The 21,964-nt window shown below is 44.4% G+C and overlaps 1 protein-coding gene across 1 annotated transcript in view; it reads right to left on the bottom strand.

Annotated features, from left to right (window-relative positions):
• Positions 1-21,231, bottom strand: part of TFCP2 (transcription factor CP2) — a 122,224-nt gene extending 100,993 nt beyond the window's left edge. The window contains exon 1 of the mRNA XM_068267392.1: positions 20,617-21,231. Within this exon, the coding sequence (XP_068123493.1) occupies positions 20,617-20,738 (122 nt within the window). The 5' untranslated portion in view covers positions 20,739-21,231. The remainder of the gene's footprint in view (positions 1-20,616) is intronic.
• Positions 21,232-21,964: the final 733 nt, after the last annotated feature.

Here is a 21,964-nt window from a genome sequence, read left to right as displayed (position 1 = left end):
ATCAGGTGGGCTTTACACCTCTTAGAGAGGCCAGAGACAACACGCTGAAAACTGTCTCCCTGATCCACAAAGCTCACCATTGCAAGATCCCTATGTGTATGTTATCGGTGGACGCAGAGAAGGCGTTCGACAGGATCCACTGGGACTTTTTGAGGGAATCCCTAATACAGATTGGCATTGGCCCTTGCCTACTGCAAAAAATCATGGGCCTATACAGCTCCCCTTCAGCCCGGGTTAGGGTAAATGGGATCCTGTCGGACGCCTTCTATATCAATAATGGCACAACGCAAGGATGCCCCCTTTCCCCCCTCCTATACATCCTATGTATGGAACACTTCGCGAATGCACTGAGAGCCAACCCTGACATAAAAGGAATCCAGGTTGATGGGCGAGAAGCTAAACTATCATTATACGCAGACGATCTTTTGCTCTATATCACAACACCACACATCTCTTTCCCTAACTTCCTCAAAGAAGCTGAAATGTTCGGCAACCTGAGTAACTTTAAAATTAACCTGTCCAAGACAGAGGTCCTAAATATCTCCCTACCACCTGCCTCAGTCCCCAAGCTAAAACAGACCCTCCCCTTCAAATGGCAGGAAGTCGCCATTAAATACCTGGGAATATCGATCCCTGCTGACCTCTCAAGGCTTTACAATCTAAAATTTCCCACCACTTTTAAAGAAAATACATAAAGACCTTCAATCTTGGGACAGGCTACGCCTTTCTTGGGTAGGAAGAGTGAATGTTATAAAAATGGATATTCTCCCGCGCCTTCTATGTGTGTTACAGGCTATCCCCATTTCGCTCCCTCACACCTTCCTAAAATTGATAGGACGCAGAATTAGTAACTTTATATGGAGTGGCAGAAAACCAAGGGTCAGACTCAAACTTCTCCACAGGCCGAAAGATGAGGGTGGTTTGGGCCTACCTGACATACAGAAATACCATGTTGCTGCACAACTAATCTTGATCTTAGACTGGTTCCACGGTAGACAACAAAAACAGTGGGTCTCCTTAGAAAAGGAATCCCGTGATTTAGACCAAAGGGCTTTACCGTGGTCCCCGAAAACTAAACGCCCCCCACTTAACTCACTCTCATACTGGTCCTCGGTGGTCATAGCAAAATAGGACCTCTACTGTTCTAGATACCACTTGTCTACCACACCCAGCCCGCTCACCCCCCCTGTTAGATAACTGCGACTTTGGCATAGGTATAGGCAGAAACTCATTCTTAGGACACGATAGAACTAAATGGCCACAGATCAGACATTTTACCAACAATTTGTCTTTGCTCCCCCCTGACATGTGGTCTTACAACAATCAGTCGCCCAAGCCAGACTGGCTCACCATTTCCCAAATGCGAAAGTTCTACGCCTCCCTTACACCAAAGGCTAAGGTACACAGGACTCTCTACCCCTTTGAGCAACTATGTTGTATGCAGGACAGGCCCTCTCATATGCTAGCCCAAGTCTACGCTATCCTAAATGCGTCCACCGGGTCAGAGTGCCTACAAAAGATACAAGATGCCTGGCACAGGGACCTAGACAGGGAACTGGACACTGAGGAATGGGACAAAATATTTACACTAGCCCACAAACTATCCCCATCAGTTGATGCCCAAGAAAGGAACTTTAAAATCATTTGTAGATGGTATAAAGACCCAGCTCGGCTGGCTAAGTTCCAACCCTCTTTTTCAAACCTGTGTTGGAGATGCGAAAAAGAGGTTGGTGACTATTATCACATATGATGGAAATGCAAACATATTCGCCCGTTCTGGTCAGATGTTTTTGATCTGCACAATTATCTATACTTAATGCCTATGCCTTGCACCCCTGAAATAGCCCTCCTTTCTGCCTTACCCGGCTCTATTTCTGGCGCTAAAAAAATCCATCTTCAGGTACATCCTCATCGGGGCCCGCCTTTTACTCACTAGGAAATGGAAACAACAAGCCCTTCCCTCTAAGGCTGAACTAATTGTGCAGGTCAATCATCTCAAAAGAATGGACGAATTACTACTATCTGCTCAGGACAAGAATGACTTATTTGTAAAGAGGTGGGCAGTATGGGTAGATTTCTGTGACTCTGACAAACTTACCACATTCCTGGCGTAAGGACAGGCCCCCGCAGGGCATAAGCGCCCCCATACTACACTCATCAGATGCGTTTAGCCTCAATCAACAACCTGTTATACAGTTATTCCCACTTGCTTAGCTTAAGGTGGTTCCCTGGACTCTCCTGGTTTCCATACCCCTCCTGCCCTCCCTCTCTCCCTCCCCAGATACCATAGTTGCCCCTCTTAAAGGGGATGTTCCCCTCTTCTTCCCCTTCCTGACTACCCCTCCCCCTCATCCCCCCCTCCCACATAGAAAAATCGGGGATATTAGCCTCTCCTGTTCCTGGAGACTTGGTACGGTACACTACATGTATACCTCAATATTATCATATGTGCCTTTCTGCATGTTATGCATACCATGTTGTCACCCTCAAGATGATTAAAATGTAGAGTATATGCTTTGTTACTAGCTGGGTATAACCATTGTACCTTTTGTGTTATGTTGTAACCCGTTAAAAATCAATAAAATCCGATTTTTCAACAAAAAAAAAAAAAAGTTTAAGAATGGCTGCAGTTTGCATTTTCCCATGTACAATGAATGACTGATTTGATTGGCTGTTTTAGCCTCATCACCAAGTGACCAACTTTAATGTGCCTATGTGGGAAATATTATGTAGGCATAACTACTTGTGCCTTAAAGTCTTGTATACGCGAGCATCTCTGTGACATAAGTGATAACCCACAATCTTCAGTTGCAGAGCACTTCCAAGCAGCGCATGGTGCATTGGGAGTTGGTGATCGACAGGCTAAAGTAGTCCTCTTGAATGGTTAGGATGTTGTTGCAGCAGGAATCAAGTAGAAGGAAGAGCGGCTGTGCACATTTGGCTAAAACGTCACCTTTAACCCAGTTCCAATAAAATCAGATTACATGACATTATCCATCAGATATGGAGAGGTACAGGCAAAAAGTCTCTTTTGCCTGTACCTCTCCATATCTCATGGATAATGTCATGTAATTGGATTTTATTGGAACTGGATTAAAAGTGACGTTTTAGCCAAATGTGCACTGCTGCTCTTCCTTCTACTTAATACTGTGGCTACATCCTGGTGAGTTGCACTTGGGCTGAGGGTTGAAACCTGTGCATGGTCTCTACTATTTCTTTGCAGCAGCAATCAATGTGGATGTATCGAGTGAGGTCTTTCCATCTACATGGATCAAATCACAGGGGCCGAACTCCAGTCCTGAAGGGCCAAGGTCCTCAACACATTTTTGGCACCGCTCAAACTAATTGATGACTTATCAAGAAAGGTGTGGTTCATAAGGTAGATCACATTTCTCCATTTCTCAGTCCATTCTAAACACTGGCATGGATCTCACCCTTAAGGACTGGAGTTCAACACCTGTAGATTAAATGTAGATTTTTTCTTTAAAAAGTTTTCTTAGGAGGTACTCTTACCACCGAAGCATAGAATCACTAACCTACCATGTGTCATCTGACATGCCTCTGGGGAGCTCTTCTTTGTTTAATCAGTAACTTACTTGGTTGTCAGTATACATGCTCACCTTACCAGTGTTCTTAGAGTTTTTTTGTGAGTGTTCTATCCCACCACACTATAGTTCCCATTTTGAATACGATACGTTTACCACCACCCTTTGCCTTATATCCCGTAGCCAGTCCTCTATACAGATACACACCTTTTTTCCTAATCCTGTATCCTGGGGTGAGAGAGAAGCTGGAACAAGGAAATGATTCAGGTCTCTGGGATATAGGCATTTGAATTAAGGAACTGTAATTCTGCTGTTATACCGAAATAATGGTTATGCTGCAGTAAAGATTGAGTATGCGGAGCTATGGTGTATGTGGCACATGGTGTGTGAGTGATAACTCCCTAGCTTGAGTCAGCTTATTTGGTACTTCAAAAGAGGAACCTATGAACTGGCTACAAACAGACGGTGCACGAGCCCGGAAGGGTTTGGGTGCTGTACAGGAGACTGTATAATCAATATGCCGATAGGTGAAGCCGTGTGTACCCATAAATGGATTGTCCATCTACGCTAGCCACGCCCTTTGGAAGCCTGGAAGTGCCGGATGAAACTAGCTGGCATTTTTTCATGCCGAACAAGCAGGGCTGTGGAGTTGGAGTCGGAGCAATTTTGGGTACCTGGAGTCAAAGGTTTCACAAACTGAGAAGTCGGATGATTTTTGTACTAACTCTACAGCCCAGTGCACAAGGCCTACTCTGACCACTAGTGGTTGTCTGCCCGCAGCATGTAAACAGGAGCTGGGCTTACAGTGATGGTAGCTGCCTGAACTAGCTGAGCCGCTTCAAGCGGCTAGAAGAACATTGGTTACACAGAAAGAGGAGAAGAAGGCGCCCCCTGCCCATCTACATGAGCGTCAGTGATTGCTGGTGACACAAAAGATCTTTACCCATGTTGATTAAAGTGGACCCAAATTAAAAATATAAGATTTCAGAAATAATATCTATTTTCTAAATTTATAATAATAAATGGCAGCCTTTTTTCAGCTGCATGACAAATATAAAATATTTTACATTTATCAGCGGAAACCCTCCCTTCCTTTCATATTGCCGAGACAGAATCCGGCAAAATGCTGGAGTAGGTGGTGTCCGGCAAAGGAGGAATTGCTAATGGCTGCCACCTGTATAACCCTAGTTATGAAAAGAGAAGGATGAAAAGCATGCACTGAAATGCTCATAGGCTTGGAGTGTTTATCTTTGTACTGTATGTGTCAGAGTGGTGCAACAAAATATTTTGAATTAAAAAAATGTTTGGTTTGGGTCCGCTTTAAGACTGTATGATACCCAATTGCAAAACACTTATACAGGTCATGAATATAGATCACGTTGATTGCAGTGGTCTGCTGGCTATGCCAGTGTTACTGCGGCTTCTTCTGGCTGCATGAGCGCTTGACTGTACCACATCTTGCATAACATTTGATTGAATCCAGTACAGGGACTGTATCTTGTGCCTTTACAAACAACAGGAGGTCCACCTTTGAGATATCCCTGTGCTCTAGTTTAGGCCCATAAATGTATGCTTTTGGCTGAGCATAGCTATTTAAAGAGCCATGTTTGGTACAACAGCACTGATGGTTTTAATCCCATGTAGCAGCCTCTAATCTAATTTACTTAAACATTTTTAGTACTTTGCTACGTTTAAAAAGGTTTGTATCTGTTAAAATATTTTAATTAAATGTTTGTACACTATAAATCGACTTTACACTTTTTTTGAATGGTCTAAATACAGAAGTGTCAGTGAGTTACACATCCCTCAGTGACGGAATTACATTTTTGATAAATGTTTGGCCTAATTTCCCTCCAACAAGCAAATTACTGATAAAAATAGTCCTAATACTGTACTATAACTCATACCATACCCAAACCATAATCACTCTGTATGCATGTTGGATTATTATGGCTCTGTACAAATTAACAAGCTGACACATCATTGCATTCCAGCGGTTCTGGAGGTGCGTTAATAAGGGGAACAATGGTAATTTGCATATATTCAGCAGTGATGCACTGGGAGACATCTCAAGCTCACTCCAACCTGAATGATCGCAAATTCTTTCTTTCTGTTTTGAGAAAGCAAACTCTTGTTTTCTTTAATTTTTGAAGTAGAGTAATTAATAAATTAAGACAAATGAAGGAAAACAATGTAACAGTTTTATTATTGTATATAGCTGTGCATCTCCTGCAAGGCTAGGGTTTTTTTCTGGTTGCTTCAGAGTTTTGGCTAACTGAAAATCTAGAGATCAGAAGGGAACAGATCGTAACGGATCTAATGTTTATCTATGACTCCATTCACACCCGTCCATTCAGCACCATCCACTGAACGGACCGCAACTTTAGTTCTGCAGCAATTTTTCCAGACCGCTGAGGTCAGCGGAACGGAGAACGGAACGTTTCTTCACACCAGTGAAGAAAACGGATCGTTCTAAATAGAAAATTACATTTTGGGGTGGGAGTCTGAAAGTAAGGGGGGAGATGAGGGGAATGGAAGCAGCGGAAGGGAAACTGAGTGAAAATGGATCCAATCAACCGGTAATCAGATTGTTTTCATTTGCCACTTCAACGCCAGTGTGAGCCGGGCCTTATAGTTTTCAAGCTTCTAAAGAACAAAAAACAAGCAAAAGAAGAAAAACACCCACACACCATTTGAAATGCTTAAACTGCTCATTATCTGCTACTCCCCATTACATGATATGATGCACTGCCTGCTAGGCCTGAAAGATAAATCGAATTTAAAATCGAAATCGCGATCACCAAGATCACAATTTCAGAATCGTCAAAGCGGCGAATATCGCGATCACGTAATTTCCACATGAGGAAGTTTGAAGAAGCGCCTTCAAACTTTCCCAAAGTCCCAGTGCCCGCAGCGTTGGACATACCTTCCATCCTCTATCGCCTCTTGTGCTTGGCAAAACTTCGGGTTTCTGTATGTCACATGATATACAGGAAGTAAGCCGTGCATTAGAGCCTGCGGGAGGCAAAGTGGATAGAGTGGCATTGCTGGACTCGTGCTTGAAGCTATGTCCAGAACTGATGCAACTTGGGGGACAGAGGAGGCACAGAGAGAGACACAGGAGACACAGAGGGAGCACAAAGAGACACAAAGGGGGCACAGAGACACAAAGGAGGCAAGAGAGAGACCCAGAGGAGGCATAAAGAGGCAAAGGGGCACAATGATAGATGGGGACAGAGGGGGGACAGGCACAAAGGGGGGGGGGGACAAAGCTTGATTTGAAGGAAATCGTGAATCAAATCAAAATCGTAATTTTGGACAGAAATCGCTCAATTCAATTTTTTCCTAAAATTGTTCAGGCCTACTGCTTGCCTATAAAGAGGAACTTTAGCGAAAAAGGGGGGGGGGGGAAAGGGGAGAAAGATAAATCAATACATTGTGAGAAGTAAAAAATAAATAAATAAAAAATTATAGGGTACTTACATATTACCCGTCTGGAAAGTTTGGCAGCTTTTTGTTAACGTTCTGAATGCTCCCCCAGGAAGATCTGATCATTTTTGGAAAGCTGTTGCACCGGGTCCCGAGTAGGTATGGTGCTCAGTTCCCAAGTTATGGGGTTTTGAAGGAGGGGTGTCCCCTGAACTTGGCTGCAGAAAGTGCAATTACAGAAGTATGGGAGGAATCTGACATGATAAGCAGCACACCCGGTAGGTCTTCTTCCTTCGCAGCATAAATCTGTGTCTTCAAAACTTATGTCAAGTGCCCTGGGTCTCATTACAGATGAAGGAGCAGCACAGCTATGCACCCTCGTCTCCTCTCTGTCTTACTAGCATGGGCAGGAGACTCAATTCCACTATGCTCTCTCCAGCAAAGTGCAGGGGACACCCGTCCCCCAACCCCCCACCCCCCTAACTTGGTAATGGGGCATTGCAATGACTCGGGATCAAGTGCAAAGGAAAGCCAGGATTTTCAGCTTCCCAAAAATGGTTGGACCTAGCTAGGGGATCAAACAGAAGGGATAATACGCAAGTACCAAAAATAGGAGAGATTAAGAAATGATTGATATTCGCCACGTAATTTGTTCATTTGTACATTCAGCCTGCACCACATCTTTACTACAGGCAACCACAAAACACAGCACTAACTGTCATTATCTATAACCACACCCAAGTTGTTGTTTTTTAATACATATACATATGCAGAGGAAGATCTAGTACTGGTTGCTTGACAGTTGGAAAGAGGTATCATCTACTGATTGGGATGAAGTTCAATCATTGGTTACAGTTCCTCTTTAAAGAGGAGCTGTTAGGTATAGGGTCTCAGAGACAAAAAACACATATCAGTAGCTAAATACTGGCTGTACTTACATTACATATGCATTTCACTGTCCACGTTTGGATTTCACAGAATTTTTATATAGTATATGCAGAGAATGATGCTCCTGACAGCTCATGGCAGGTTCCATGTTTGTCTGTCTTGTCTAAAGCCAATTGTGATGTCGTATCCTCCCTTACCCTGCTTCCTGATTAATTATACATTAGCCCTCCCAAGTCCCAGCCCTCAGACACTCCTACCAGTCTCTGGTCTTATGCTTGGTACACAAGATGCGTTTTCCCGCTCGACCCGCCGGTCAATCGGGATCGATTCGATTATTTCCAACATGTTAATTATGCCAAATCGACGGCAGGAACGATCGAAATCCGAATCGAGCATGTTGGAAATAATGTAATCGACCCGCGGATCGAGCGGGAAAACGCATCGTGTGTATTAGGCACTCAGCGGGGAGCGATCATTTCTGGGTTGCGTGCGATATCGCTGTCAGTTGTGGTGGGGGGGGAGCTGTGCGAGCGATTGCGTTGTCTGTCGCGAGGGGGGGGGGGGGATTTGGTGTTGCGGATGATTGCGATGTCATTCAATTTGCGGGCGGTTGCGATGTCGGCCGTTTTGCTTGCGATTGCGATGTCGGTTGTTTTTCGATCGCGGGTGTCACTCGCGGGGGTGGGGTGTTGCCGCCGATTGCGGGTGTCACTCGGGGGTGGGGGGGGGGGGGTATGGGGGTGCCGCCGATCGCGGGTGTCACTTGCGGGGGGGGGGGGGCTGTAGGATTTGGGTGGGTTGCCGCAGGCAGCCTGCAGCTGCCACTCGGGGTGTCTGGATGGGGAGGGAAGGAGAGAAGGACCAGCCAATGAGGCTGCAGCAGGGCTGGATAGGGAAATGAAGGGGTGGTGCAGGGAGGGCAGTAGAGAGGAAGTAAGACCTTCCCATACTGCTTTGCAGGCTGACTGCGGCTTTTTCAGTCTGATGCGTCCTCCTAAACAGCCTGGAGATAAGGAAGGCTGCTATTCAGCCCACAATATAGTAAGAGAGTTTTTTAACTTCAGTATTGATATTTGACTTCCTTCCACACTGTTTAACACAGGGGAACATAGATCAAAATTACTTGTTTTTGCCTGACAATTACTCTTTAACATGAGTAGCACATCTGTACAGAAATCTCAAGGAGGCACTGCATTTGACTGGTCCGCTTTCAGGCTGCATAAAACTACCACAAAATGTGCATCAAAATCCGAATTATAAACCTCTCATTCCTATTCCAAAAGTATGGAGCATCACAGGATTACAAGGAAAGTTATTTTATTTTTTATGACTACTACGTAGCTTCAGGTATTTTTTTTCCTCCTTTACCTACATAGGCTTTTATTATTCTATAAAGACTGATAGTGGAGAAGAAATGCAGGAAGTTTTGGATCAGGATGATACTATTTACAAGCCAATTTAAAAAGTAGAAAAAGATTAAAAAGAAAAATACTAATATGCCTTCTTCAGACATTCCAACTTATAGTTTGAAGTAAGCTCATTAGCCAAAAAAGTTTAAGGTACTCATACATTACTCAATTTTCCTGCACAATCGACCATTTGACTCATTTTATCAGATTGAGGGAGAATTGATTATGTTCCATTCTTATTCATGGAAATTGGCTGATCTCTGGCTTATCAACCAATTTACTCACGATGGAAAATATTGCCCGATTGTAAAGAAATCTGCTACTGTTCATATGATTTTATTACACACACAATTTTTGGTTTCAGAGCATTGAACCACAACATCATTCAGATTCATTAATGAAGGACAAAAAAGGAGAATCGCTTAGGATCTTGCTTGTGTGGGCTACTATTCAATCGACTTTCGATCAACCACTAGTTGATCACTTTATCAGCTTTACAATTTTTCCCTTTTAAAGAGACTCCGTAACAAAAATTGCATCCTGTTTTTTATCATCCTACAAGCTCAAAAAGCTATTCTAATGTGTTGTGGCTTACTGCAGCACTTTCTGCTATCACTGTCTCTGTAATAAATCAATGTATCTTTCCCCTGTCAGACTTGTCGGCCTGTGTCTGGAAGGCTGCCAAGTTCTTCAGTGTTGTGGTTCTGCTATGAACTCCCCATTCCAGGCCCCTCTATGCACACTGCCTGTGTATTATTAAGGGCCTGTTCATACTTGCTGCGTTTGTAGAACGCGTATAAATTCAAAGAAACGCAAGTTGAAAAACGCATGCGTTTTTCTTGCGTTTGAATGCGTTTTCTATTGCGTTTTGCACAAACACGTGACCCAGAGGAAAAAAAAGAATTATGGGAACCGCAGAGGAAAACGGACGCTAAAAACGCAATAGTACGCGTTTTTGATACGCGTCCATAGACTTTCATTGCGTCCGTTTCTATGCGTATCGCACAGAACTGCGTGCAGCAATGCGGATGAGAAACGTATGCGTCTCATACGCATACATGTGAACTAGCCCATTCAAAAGCATTAGGAGCCGTTTCTATGCGTTTTTGGTACCAGTACGCGTTCCCTGAAAACGGCTAGGAACGCATATAGTCTGAACAGGCCCTTAGGATTAGAGCAGCTTCTCTCTTCTCTCTTATCTTTTACAAGCTGGATAAATCGTCCTCTGAGCTGGCTGGGCTTTCACATACTGAAGAATTACAGACAAAGGCAAAGCTGTTTGCAGGAAGAAACAAGCAGCCTGAAACTTCAGTGCATGAGAACAGGGGGAAAGAAACACACAAATAATCTCTTGAGATTCAAAAGGAAGGCTGTATACAGCCTGCTTGTGTATGGATGTATTTTCTATGTGTGGATATACTGTACATCAACCCACTTCCTGTTTTGGTGGCCATTTTGTTTGTTTATAAACAAACTTTTTAAAACTGTTTTTAACCACTTAATGCGGCGAGGAGCGGCAAAATTGTGTCAGAGGGTAATAAGAGATGTCCCCTAACGCACTGGTATGTTTACTTTTGTGCGATTTTAACAATACAGAATCTCTTTAAATTGGCTAATAGTATAATCCTGATTCATAAGGGCCCGTTACCACTGGGGTGGTTTTCGCTCCGAATCTGCAGTTTCCCCGCAGGGAAACTCTGGCGCCACAGGCCGAATCGCTTACTGCCTTACGATTCAACTGACACTGCCCGCAGTTATCGTGCGGGAGGCTGAAAATCCTTTCTGGGATTCGCCTGCGTTCCCACAGACCCGGAAGTGCAGCCGTGTGTGGTGGCTAGTGGAAAAAGGCCCTTACTTCCTGGTTTAACTGATGACTAACATGGTACAATGCTCTACAGCTACTACAGTGAAGAAATAAGTTTGTCTGATGGCATAATTTGCAGATCCTACCTTTACAATTTTATCAAGAATTACACATACACTACATTTAGTACCCATTTTACACAAATTTAAACCCATTTTCCACCTGCATTTACACTTTATTTCGTAATTCTAACTTCTTATTTAAAGATTAAGAAATACCTTAAAGAAAACCTGAACTGAAAATTAAAAGTCAAAATAAGCATACACAAGTCATACTTACCTTCCATGTAGTCTACTCCTCAGTGTCTTTCTCCTTGACTGCATCCCAATTGTCCACTGTGATCAAGGGAATTTTCCGTCCTCCATTTTGAAAATGGTCATTACCCATAACAGCTTTCTGGTCAGCACACAGTTAAACTAACATCGCCCACTTGAGCCATAGGGAAACATGGACATTACTTGGCACAGCAGTTGTCCACTCAGCTATAACTGACAGCAACTGATATATTTCAGATCTGACAAAATGTTGTCAGAACTGGAAGGGATTATTGTCAGAAGTAAATGGTGAGCTTCTGAGAGGAACTGATGGTGAGGTAACTATGCAATGTTCATTTGAAGTTACCTCATGTGTTTATTTTAAATATTTTTACACAGTACAGGTTCTCTTTAAACTGCTTGTCTAGCCGTCACTCCTACAGCAAGGAAGAGTTGAGTTTACTACTTACCTATACATTTTTAAATGTGCTTGTCTGGACTCTTATTTAGTCCAAAAACCTCTCTCTGTAACGGAGCATACACATCTATTTTGATTAGCCAATTGTAACACTGCCATGTAGGAGGGCCAACAGATTTTGAATACAACAGATTATATAGGCAAGTTCTTATACAACATGGAGGCAGAAAAAAATTGGCTAATCCAAACTGAGGTGTGTACCAAGCTTAAAGAGAATCTGTATTGTTAAAATCGCACAAAAGTAAACATACCAGTGCGTTAGGGGACATCTATTACCCTCTGTCACAATTTCGCTACTCCTCGCCACATTAAAAGTGGTTAAAAACAGTTTTAAAAAGTTTGTTTATAAACAAACAAAATGGCCACCAAAACAGGAAGTAGGTTGATGTACAGTATGTCCACACAAAGAAAATACATTCATACACAAGCAGGCTGTATACACCCTTCCTTTTGAATCTCAAGAGATCATTTGTGTGTTTCTTTCCCCCTGCAGTCCTCATGCACTGAAGTTTCAGGCTGCTCGTTTCTTCCTGCAAACAGCTTTGCCTTTGTCTGTAATTCTTCAGTATGTGAAAGCCCAGCCAGCTCAGAGGACGATTTATCCAGCTTGTAAAAGATAAGAGAAGCTGCTCTAATCTAAATAATACACAGGCAGTGTACATGGAGGGGCCTGGAAGGGGGAGTTCATAGCAGAACCACAACACTGAAGAACTTGGCAGCCTTCCAGACAGGCTGACAAGTCTGACAAGGGAAAGATACATTGATTTATTACAGAGACAGTGATAGTATAACGTGCTGCAGTAAGCCAGAACACATAGAATAGCTTTTGGAACTTGTAGGATGATAAAAAACAGGATGCAATTTTTGTTACGGAGTCTCTTTAATGTGCAGACTCAACAGGATGAACTCTGGGAAAATAGCAGTATGGAGACTGATCAAATTTCCAGCACACACAATACTACTATCCCATAAGGTGCATTAGCGGCAAATAAGAAACCACACTGTACATCGACATGCAGAATTTGAAAACCTATTTTACATCCCCCAATGCTTATCCCATATTCAAGTTCATTAACACATACAATACCATAACATTTCTATAGTACTTTTCTCCCATAGGACTCAAATCGCTTAAGGTAGCCATACACTGGTCGATTTGCCATTAGATCGACCAGCTGACAGATCCCTATCTGATCGAATCTGATCAGAGAGGGATCGTATGGCTGCCTTTACTGCAAACAGATTGTGAATCGATTTCAGCCTGAAACCGATCACAATCTGTGGAGCCGCCACTGCCCCCCCCCCCCGGCATAAATTACCTGACGCTGGCTCCCGGGCATCTTCTACGCATCTCCTCCACGCTGCACCCGCTCCATCCAGGCGCTTCCTGTGTCACTCCGTGACCAGGAAGTTCAAATAGAGCGCCCTCTATTTGAACTTCCTGGTAACTGCAGTGACAGGAAGCGCCGGGATGGAGCGGGTGCAGCACGGAGGAGATGCGGAGAAGACGCCCGGGAGCCAGCGTCAGGTAATGTATACCTGATCGGATGCCGCTAGCGACGCGCTCTCTACCCGCGGGCGATCGAGGGTAATTTCCCGCACGGCGCGATCGACGGACCGATCCGATTTCGGGAGGAAATCGGATCGGCGGGTGCGTTTAGCGCGAACGATTGGCAGCAGATTCGATCCCAGGATCGAATCTGCTGTCGAAACGGCCGCGAATCGGGCTAGTGTATGGCCACCTTTAGGCTCTCTCAGATTCAGTAATTGGTAGTAGGATGAAGTATTTGCACAACAAAAGTTATATTTCAGCAAATCCTAAACTGAACAGGTGGGTTTTCAGTCTGGATTGAAACACGTCCAGGGATGGAGCTGTCCTGATCTGCTGAGCTAAGGAGTTCCAAAATGTAGGAGCAGCCCAGATCTAATAAAAAAGCCAAATCCAAGAACCAATGATCTGGCCTACAGGCTCATGGCAAATTGTTTCCAGAGAAATACTTTAAAACTGGTATCAAGGACAACCTTAGTGAACTCCCAGGAGGCATGCAGCTAAAATTAATTGAACACAGATGGTGCCCAACCCCTAGATTTTTTTCAGTTGTTACAGGAGGTAAATGGGGCATTCCAGGTTTCAACCTATGGCTGTAGAGTCCACCTATAATACACCACAGATGTGATTTCCAATGAAGTCCCTTCTATGACCAAATATTTCAGTGTAATCGGATACACATACATTTCGACTGATCCTGCTGAGCTGCGGCATCTTTACTGGACATAATGCTATAGAGCCCAACACGTGTGAGCTTTAGGAGTAGCAAAAGGCATAGATATGCAAATTTCCCAAAACTCGCCACCAGCCATGAAGCAGATGAAGCTACACAAGCTATATCCTGGGAAGTGCAGGCAGGAAGCAGACATATTACAACTATGCACATTTCGCCACACACAGGAAACAGCGCACTTTTGCACAAGTCATTGTAATCTTACCCAGAATTTGGAACTGGTAATTTTTACCACTACCACTCCAGTTTATGATCTAGTATGTACTACTATCTGCATTGTGTTGTGTATCTTATTGCTATTACCTGTATTGTATCTATGATTTGTTACCTGTATTGTTCTGTCACCCCAGTTATCATTGTCTGTAATCCTATTTATTGTACAGTGCTGCGTAATATGTTGGCGCTATATAAATCTAATAAATAATAATAATACATAATCACCGGCCTGCTAGGGAGTCATTCAGCATTTTCGTTAATTCCCATTTTTGCCACGATTTTACTCCTCCAGGTGGCGCTGCAACTCTAAAGTGAAATTGCCGGCTGTCGTCATGACGACAGCCGGCGATCTCACCAGCAGGAAGCAAAGCCCCAGAGGAGAGGAAGAAGAATGGTGGCTGACGTCGAGATCCCCCGGGAGGTAAGTAAAACTGCCCGCTGTGCACTATACTCTGCATACAGCCTCCGGCGGCTACCCCGAGCAGAGGTCGGGATTACCTCTCAGCTGCAGTTTTCCGCCCCGACCCTAGCTCAGGATTACCGCCAAGGAGGTTAAGGAACTACAAGCCCCACAATGCATTGCAGGAGTCTGACAGCCACAGTCATCATTCATAAAGGCAAATGCATTGTGGGACTTGTAGTTCCTTAACAGCTAGAGAGCCAAGTTTGCAGATCACTGCGGCCTAGCACAAGAGGTCACCGTCCCTTCACTAATTGGATATAGAGAAGGCCCTATGATATCTTGTGCTATGCGCCGGAAACCGAACATCAGGAGATCTGGTAAGTATATTAATATGTATAGGTTTAACAAAAACGCTAATTGGAAGCACTGTACAATTATTGTACAGTGCTTCCAACCCCTGCTTCAAATCGACAAGCAAATCGTTCCAGGGATAATTGCAGAAAGCACTTAGGGTCCGTTTCCACTAGGCGCCTTGCATGGCTGCGAGATGCGCAGCGGCACTTATGGGATTCGCTGCTGCCCGTATGACAAAATGCTGCAATGTCACCTGAATCGCTAAGGCAAGCAATTCGGACGGCGGCAGCATTATTCCCTATGACAGTTCCCCTTCGCGATTTGCTTGCAGGGAAACTCTGCGGATATGGCCCGATTTCTGCAGCAATGGGAACGGGCCCTTAAGCGATTGCAGGAGTAGCAGAGATCCGTAGTGGGTCCCTGGCCTAAGCTACGAAGATGGAAGTGGTTTACCACTCCTGTTATTGTCCCCAGCCCCATACTAAACCTTTAAAAAGGCCAGCCTTACCAGGGCATAAAGGCTTTCCTTAGGTTTGTTAAAAATCAATTGGACAGATTTATCAATAGCAGTCTTGGAACAGGACTAATGCAAAGATTGAGCAGATTTCCTGATCAAGGATTCTAATCAGCCAATGTAGCAAGTGAATTACTTCTGCACTAGGGATGATCGATGAGATGCAAAGGTTTCCGAAATTATACAAATTTTTATGCAAATGTATGAAGTTTGAAAACGGACCAATCAATTTAAACCCAGGTTTAAAATTGATTGGTCCATTTCAAGCTGCATATATTTGAACAAACATTTGCATAAACTTGGATCAATTAAGAACAATGTGAATATCGGTGATCATCCCTATTCTGCACCAAATTTGCTCCAACTGTTTGCACTGGTTTTGATAAATTACTTGCAATGTTTAATGTGCACGGATATGTACAATGGTTGTCACCCGCAGGTACTGGGACATGGTCTCTGGGGCAAAAGGGCAGAGCGCTGTATAACAAGGTCTCTTGTTTTATGGGGAAGGCAAAAGATGACAGTGTGGACCTTGATGGATCGGCTTGCAGAAGAACACTAAAGGCCCGTACACACGCCACACTAAAGGCAGCGAGGGGTCCGTCGTCACCTCCTGCTGGGCGGACATTCCAGCGACAGTCCGGCGTGTGTACAGTCTGTCTGCAGACTGATGAGGCTGTTTCTGAGCGTTCCGCCCGGCGGATCGCTCAGAAACAGCCTTATCAGTTCGCCAAAAGACTGTACACACGCCGGACTGTCTGCTGAAAACCCGCTCAGCGTCTATGGCTTCCAATTACTGAAGGTAGTGACTGTGTGCTGTCAAGGAGTATCTACACTTAAAGAGAAACCGTAACCAAGAAGTGAACTTCATCCCAATCAATAGCCGATACCCCCTTTCCCATGAGAAATCTTTACTCAAACGGATCTGGGGGGGGTTTGTACAGATAATATTGTAGTGATACTCCTCCAACAGTGTGATGTCATGGTCCTGACAATTTCCTGTTTGTAAACCTCATTGCATTGTGGTAAAATTATTTCCAACTACCAAAAAAGCAAACAGCATTTCTTTCTAGTGACATCACCTGCAAGCTTTAAAAAATGTCAACATGACAAATGTCAGAATGTAAATCAGGGAGAGATAAGATTTTACAGTGGGCAAACACTGACAAAATCATTTATACACAATTATGGTAAAAATTAAAGCACTTTTTTTTTAATTACATTATTTTCACTGCCATTACTCTTTAACAAGCTCAATTGCTTAAATAGTAACTGCAGTGAAAATAATGTGAAGAAAAAAAAAAAAAAAAAAAAAAAAAAAAAAAAAAAAAAAAAAAAAAAAGGGCTTCATTTTTACAACCATTATGTAAAAATGATTTAGTCAGTGTTCGTCCATTGTAAAATATTTTAAATCCCTGATTTACATTCTGACATTACATGGTGACATTTTTACTGTCGGCAGGTGATGTAGCTGCTGCATGCTTTTTGGCAGTTGTAAACAGCTGTATCTCACAATGCAACAAGGTTTACAGACAGGAAACTGCCAGGAGTACCACAGTCCTCAGAGTTTCTTGTGGGGGAGGTTTCACCACAATATCAGTCATACAGCGCCCCCTGATGGTCTGTTTGTGAAAAGGAATAGATATCAGCTACTGATTGGGATATTATTATTATTATTATTAAGTATTTATATAGCGCCGACATATTACGCAGCGCTGTACAGTGTATATATATATATTGTCACTAACTGTCCCTCAAAGGAGCTCACAATCTAATCCCTACCATTGCCATATGTCTATATTATGTAGTGTAAGTACTGTAGTCTAGGGCCAATTTTTTTTTTTTTTTTTTTAGGGGGAACCAATTAACTTATCCGTATGTTTTTGGAATGTGGGAGAAAACCGGAGTGCCCGGAGGAAACCCACGCAGACACGGAGAGAACATACAAACTCTTTGCAGATAGTGCCCTGGCTGGGATTCGAACCAGAGACCCAGCGCTGCAAGGCGAGAGAGCATAAAGTTCAATTCTTGTTCGGAGTGTCTCTTGAAAGGACCACTATCGCGAAAAAGTAGGCAATTAAAATCGGACAGATTTTGGGCCAGTCCATCTCCTTAGGGGGAATTCTCAGGGTTTTCTTTCTTTGTTTTCAACAGCATTTCCTGAACAGCAGTTGCACACTATTTTGTCAGTTAATCTTTGCAAGTGAGTAGGGGGGCTGGCTGGTATCTTACCATTTTGGCAGTTAGCATTTCCTGAACAGCAGTTTAACTGCCAAAATAGTAAGATACCAGCCAGCCTCCCTACTCACTTGCACACTATTTTGTCAGTTAGACTTTGCAACTGCTGATCAGGAAATGCTGTTGAAAACAAAGAAAACCCTGAGAATCCCCCATGAGTAGATGGACTGGCCCAAAACCTGTCAGTTCTGTCAGATTTTAACTGCCTACTTTGTGTAACATTTAAAATTAAAATAAACACATACAAATAAGAAGTATGTTTCTTCCAGAGTAAAATGAGCCATAAATTACTTTTCTCCTATGCTGCTGTCACTTACAGTAGGTAGTAGATATCTGACAGAACCGGCATGTTTTGGACCAGCGTATCTCCTCATGGGGGATTCTCAGCATGGCTTTTATTCTTTATAAAGCTTGGTGTATTTGCCTTCTTAAAACAGAAGGAATTCTGCAATAATTCAGCTATAAGTGAACATTTGTGGTTACCAACAATGCACTACTACTGAATATGCAAATTATCCCTTTTCGCCCTCGGTAAGCCAAGCAAGCATCCAGAACCGCTGGTGTATAACAAGCCTATAGCTTTACATTTTACATAGCCATATAAAACCCACATGTAGACAGCCTGTTTCGGATATTCAGTAGTGGTGCATTGTGGGCAACCACAAATGTTCACTTATAGCTGAATTATTACAGATTTCCTTCTGTTTTAGAGCTGGTCCACACTAGGTCCGGAAACGTATCCGTGGCTGCGTTTTTCAAACCTGATGAAAAACGGAGTCCCGGATACTAATGTTTAAAATAGCAGCCAGCCTCACCCAAGTAAAAAACGGATCCGTCTGCGTTTGCTGGGGATCCGTTTTCAAAACCTGAACGGAAGGTCCGGACCTGCTGCATTTTCACGCAACGGATCAGGACCACGGATACACGCAGGGGTAGTGAAAGCAATGAGAAAACGCATCTCCAGCTCCACAGGCAAAAAAACGGATGTGAAAACGGATAGCCTGAGCTTTATGATTGGCCCAAAAAATCCTCCCACTCCTTTCTAATGATAGAGACGTTTTCTGTCAGGGAAAAACCTGAACGGAAACTGATACAAAACTGATGCACTTTCATCAGTTTGCAGTACGGTGGGTACTTCCCCTGATCCGGACTGCAGTGTCCGTCCTGCAACCGGGTCTAGTGTGGACCCAGCCTTAAGAAGGCAAGTACACCAAGCTGTTTTTTTTTTTGTTTTTTTTTTTTTAGTAGGAGGGCTTTTTGGTCCCTTTTATCCCCCTATACATTCCCAGTAGTTTGGCTCACCCTGAGCTGCTTGGTTACTCTATTCTTCATAAAGACACTACCTGAAAGGGATTTAAACAAATATGCTAGCCATCCTTCCTGCGCGCTACACACTTTTTTGGCAGTTGGATGAAGCAACCGCCCTTTACTAAGTGCATTTGAAAATAAAGAAATCCCTGAGAAACCACTATAGAGAGATGGACTAGCTCAAAACATGGGTTCTATCAGATTTCTACTACCTACTGTAAGTCACAGCAACATAGGAGAAAAGTAATTTATAGCACATTTTGCTCTGGGAAAAAAAAATGTACTTATAATTTGTATAGGTTTACATGTACTTTAAATGTTATGATTTTCACGATAGTGGTCCTTTAAGCAAGGAGTGATTTTTCTGTATTTAACCTCCTTGCCGGTCTAAAAAATCCGGCAAGGAGGCAGCGCCGCACTTTTTTTTTTTTAAATCATGTAGCGAGCCAAGGGCTCGCTACATGATAGCCGCTGAGCGGCGGCATCCCCCTACCTACTCCGATAGCCTTCGGCGATCAGAGTATGCAAGAAATCCCGTTGAGAACGGGATTTCTTGCAGGGCTTCCCCGGTCGCCATGGCGACCGGGCGGGATGACGTCACCGACATCATGGACGTCGTGACGTCAGAGGGAACCCTGATCCGCCCCTTAGCGCTGCCTGGCACTGATTGGCCAGGCTGCGCAGGGGTCTGGGGCGGGGGGGGGGGGCGGCTCGGCGCGGCGGGTAGCGGCGAATCGGCGGCGATCGCAAGTTACAAGCAGCTAGCAAAGTGCTAGCTGCTTGTAACAAAAAAAAAATTATGCAAATCGGCCCAGCGGGGCCTGAGAAATCCTCCTGCGCAGGTTACCCCGAACTGTGTTCGGGATAACCGGCAAGGAGGTTAATGGATGAATGGAAACAGAAGTAGGAACTAAACTGGAACTTCGCAGAGGGCTAATCAGTATAGAGGTTTTATAAAATGTGACTTTCCAAGATTTATTATTCATAATTACATGAATTAGAGGAGGCAGAACTGGAACTTTGCACTGAGCTAATCAAACTCAGAAAGCTAATTAAACTGGCAGGCAATTAGGTTCTCAAGTACTGACTAGTCTCATGCAAAGCTCCAGTTGAGTCGCTTCTTGTTCCTGGCAAGCACAAAGTCCTCCAGAAGACAAATTTTAAGCATGTTTCTACTAAACATTTTATTGACATCTTGATTACTTGGTTCTGAACGAGACTAGTCCCCTTGGCAAGTTCTGGTTCTATCCCTACAAGAGTGGCAATCTTTATGTTAAAAAAAAAGTTAAACTTTGCAACACATTTCTATGTTATAATATTCAGTAGTACAGCTGCATCATTGCAAGGTAGCAGTGGGGAAAATAATGACCAGGCAGTAAAAGCCCTTTGGGATAACAGAGCAGTGTGGTATAAAGTCCCTGCAGGCACAATTACCTCATACTGTAGGCGCCAGCACCCAGCTCTTGCCCAATTCCAGACAGACTGGCATCAAAGTCCTGTACCAATCCAGACTCTATCACTTCATCTGCCAGGGGAAGCTTCAAAGCCCAAGCCATGGCTGTGGAGGGAAGCGGACCTGCCCTGTGCGGAAATGTCCCAGTGAGCGGAGCTGTAGAAGACTGCGGAGAATTATTCCCCAGCAACAGTCAGCACCTTCCTATTATCCCCAGAGAGGCAGAGCGGAGCCCCCGCTGAAGCCACTCACACAGGCGGACATGCCAGAGTGCTATCCGGTCATTGGCGGGCTGCCGGAGACGCGCCTGCAGCTTCGTACGAGATCATAGCGGCTGAGGTACAGCGAGGACAGCAGCCGCCCGGCAGCTCCTGTACATGGGCGGGACTCCCGGCCTCCACACACAGGTGACAAGCTGCCCAGGCGGCTCAACAAGGCAACATGGAGGAAGCAAAAGCAAAGCAGCGGCTTCGACGGCCGACACGACGCACACGGTGACGTATGGTGACCACGCCCTTGGTCCAGAGCGCCTCAACCAATCAGTTCGCAGCCACGAAGACTCTCTGAACTGTGTGTGGAAGCAGTCTGGAAAAACCGCGGTGCGAACAGCAAGCGGGGCGGCGGAGGAGGGCGGGGACACCGAGCGGAAGTGAGAACCATTGGCTCGCTGGAGGCATTGACTGGCTGAGGGGATAGAGTTTGTGTTGTGTGACGTGAGGCTGGCATCAGCCCGAGGCGAGGAGGTGTGTGTGCCTCATGTGCATCTCTAGGCACATGTATTCAGGCAGTGCATGTCTGACTGACTGAGACGCCGGTCACCTCACTCAGCTGCGGGGGTCAGGCGTGGCTGCAGTGCCCGCACTGTGACGAGGGAGTGAGTGAGCGCAGGACTTTTTTTTTTTTTTTTTTATATCAAGAACAGGGAAACCAATTGACAGCTGATAATGACCATAAGGTTTCTGATTGGTTGCACTCTGCACTGAACAGCTTCCCAGCATCTGCTGTGGTATTTGTGTCCTACAGTAAGCTGTTTTGATCTCTTAAAGGGACCCTGAGCAGGACCCAAAAATGGCCAAATTAACTTAACTGGGGCTTCCTCCAGCGCCTCGTAGTTTGTGAGGTCCCTTAGCGTCCTCTGGGCTCCCTTGGTTTTTATGCTGGTGGCTCCCTTAGACTGATGACTTCACGAGGAGTCTCTTGCTACTGTGCATGCGTGTTTCTCGCGCGAACTCCTTGCGAAGTTGCCAGGGTAACGGAGCCGCCAGCGGACAAAGGGAGGGATCCCAGAGGATGCTGACCATGTGCCGAGTTTTCTCCTTTGTTGAGTTT

This window comes from Hyperolius riggenbachi, chromosome 2, assembly GCF_040937935.1.
Source record: "Hyperolius riggenbachi isolate aHypRig1 chromosome 2, aHypRig1.pri, whole genome shotgun sequence".
NCBI lineage: Eukaryota > Metazoa > Chordata > Amphibia > Anura > Hyperoliidae > Hyperolius > Hyperolius riggenbachi.
The sequence above is the reverse complement of the archived record's forward strand: the minus strand, read 5'-3'. Positions and strand labels throughout refer to the sequence as shown.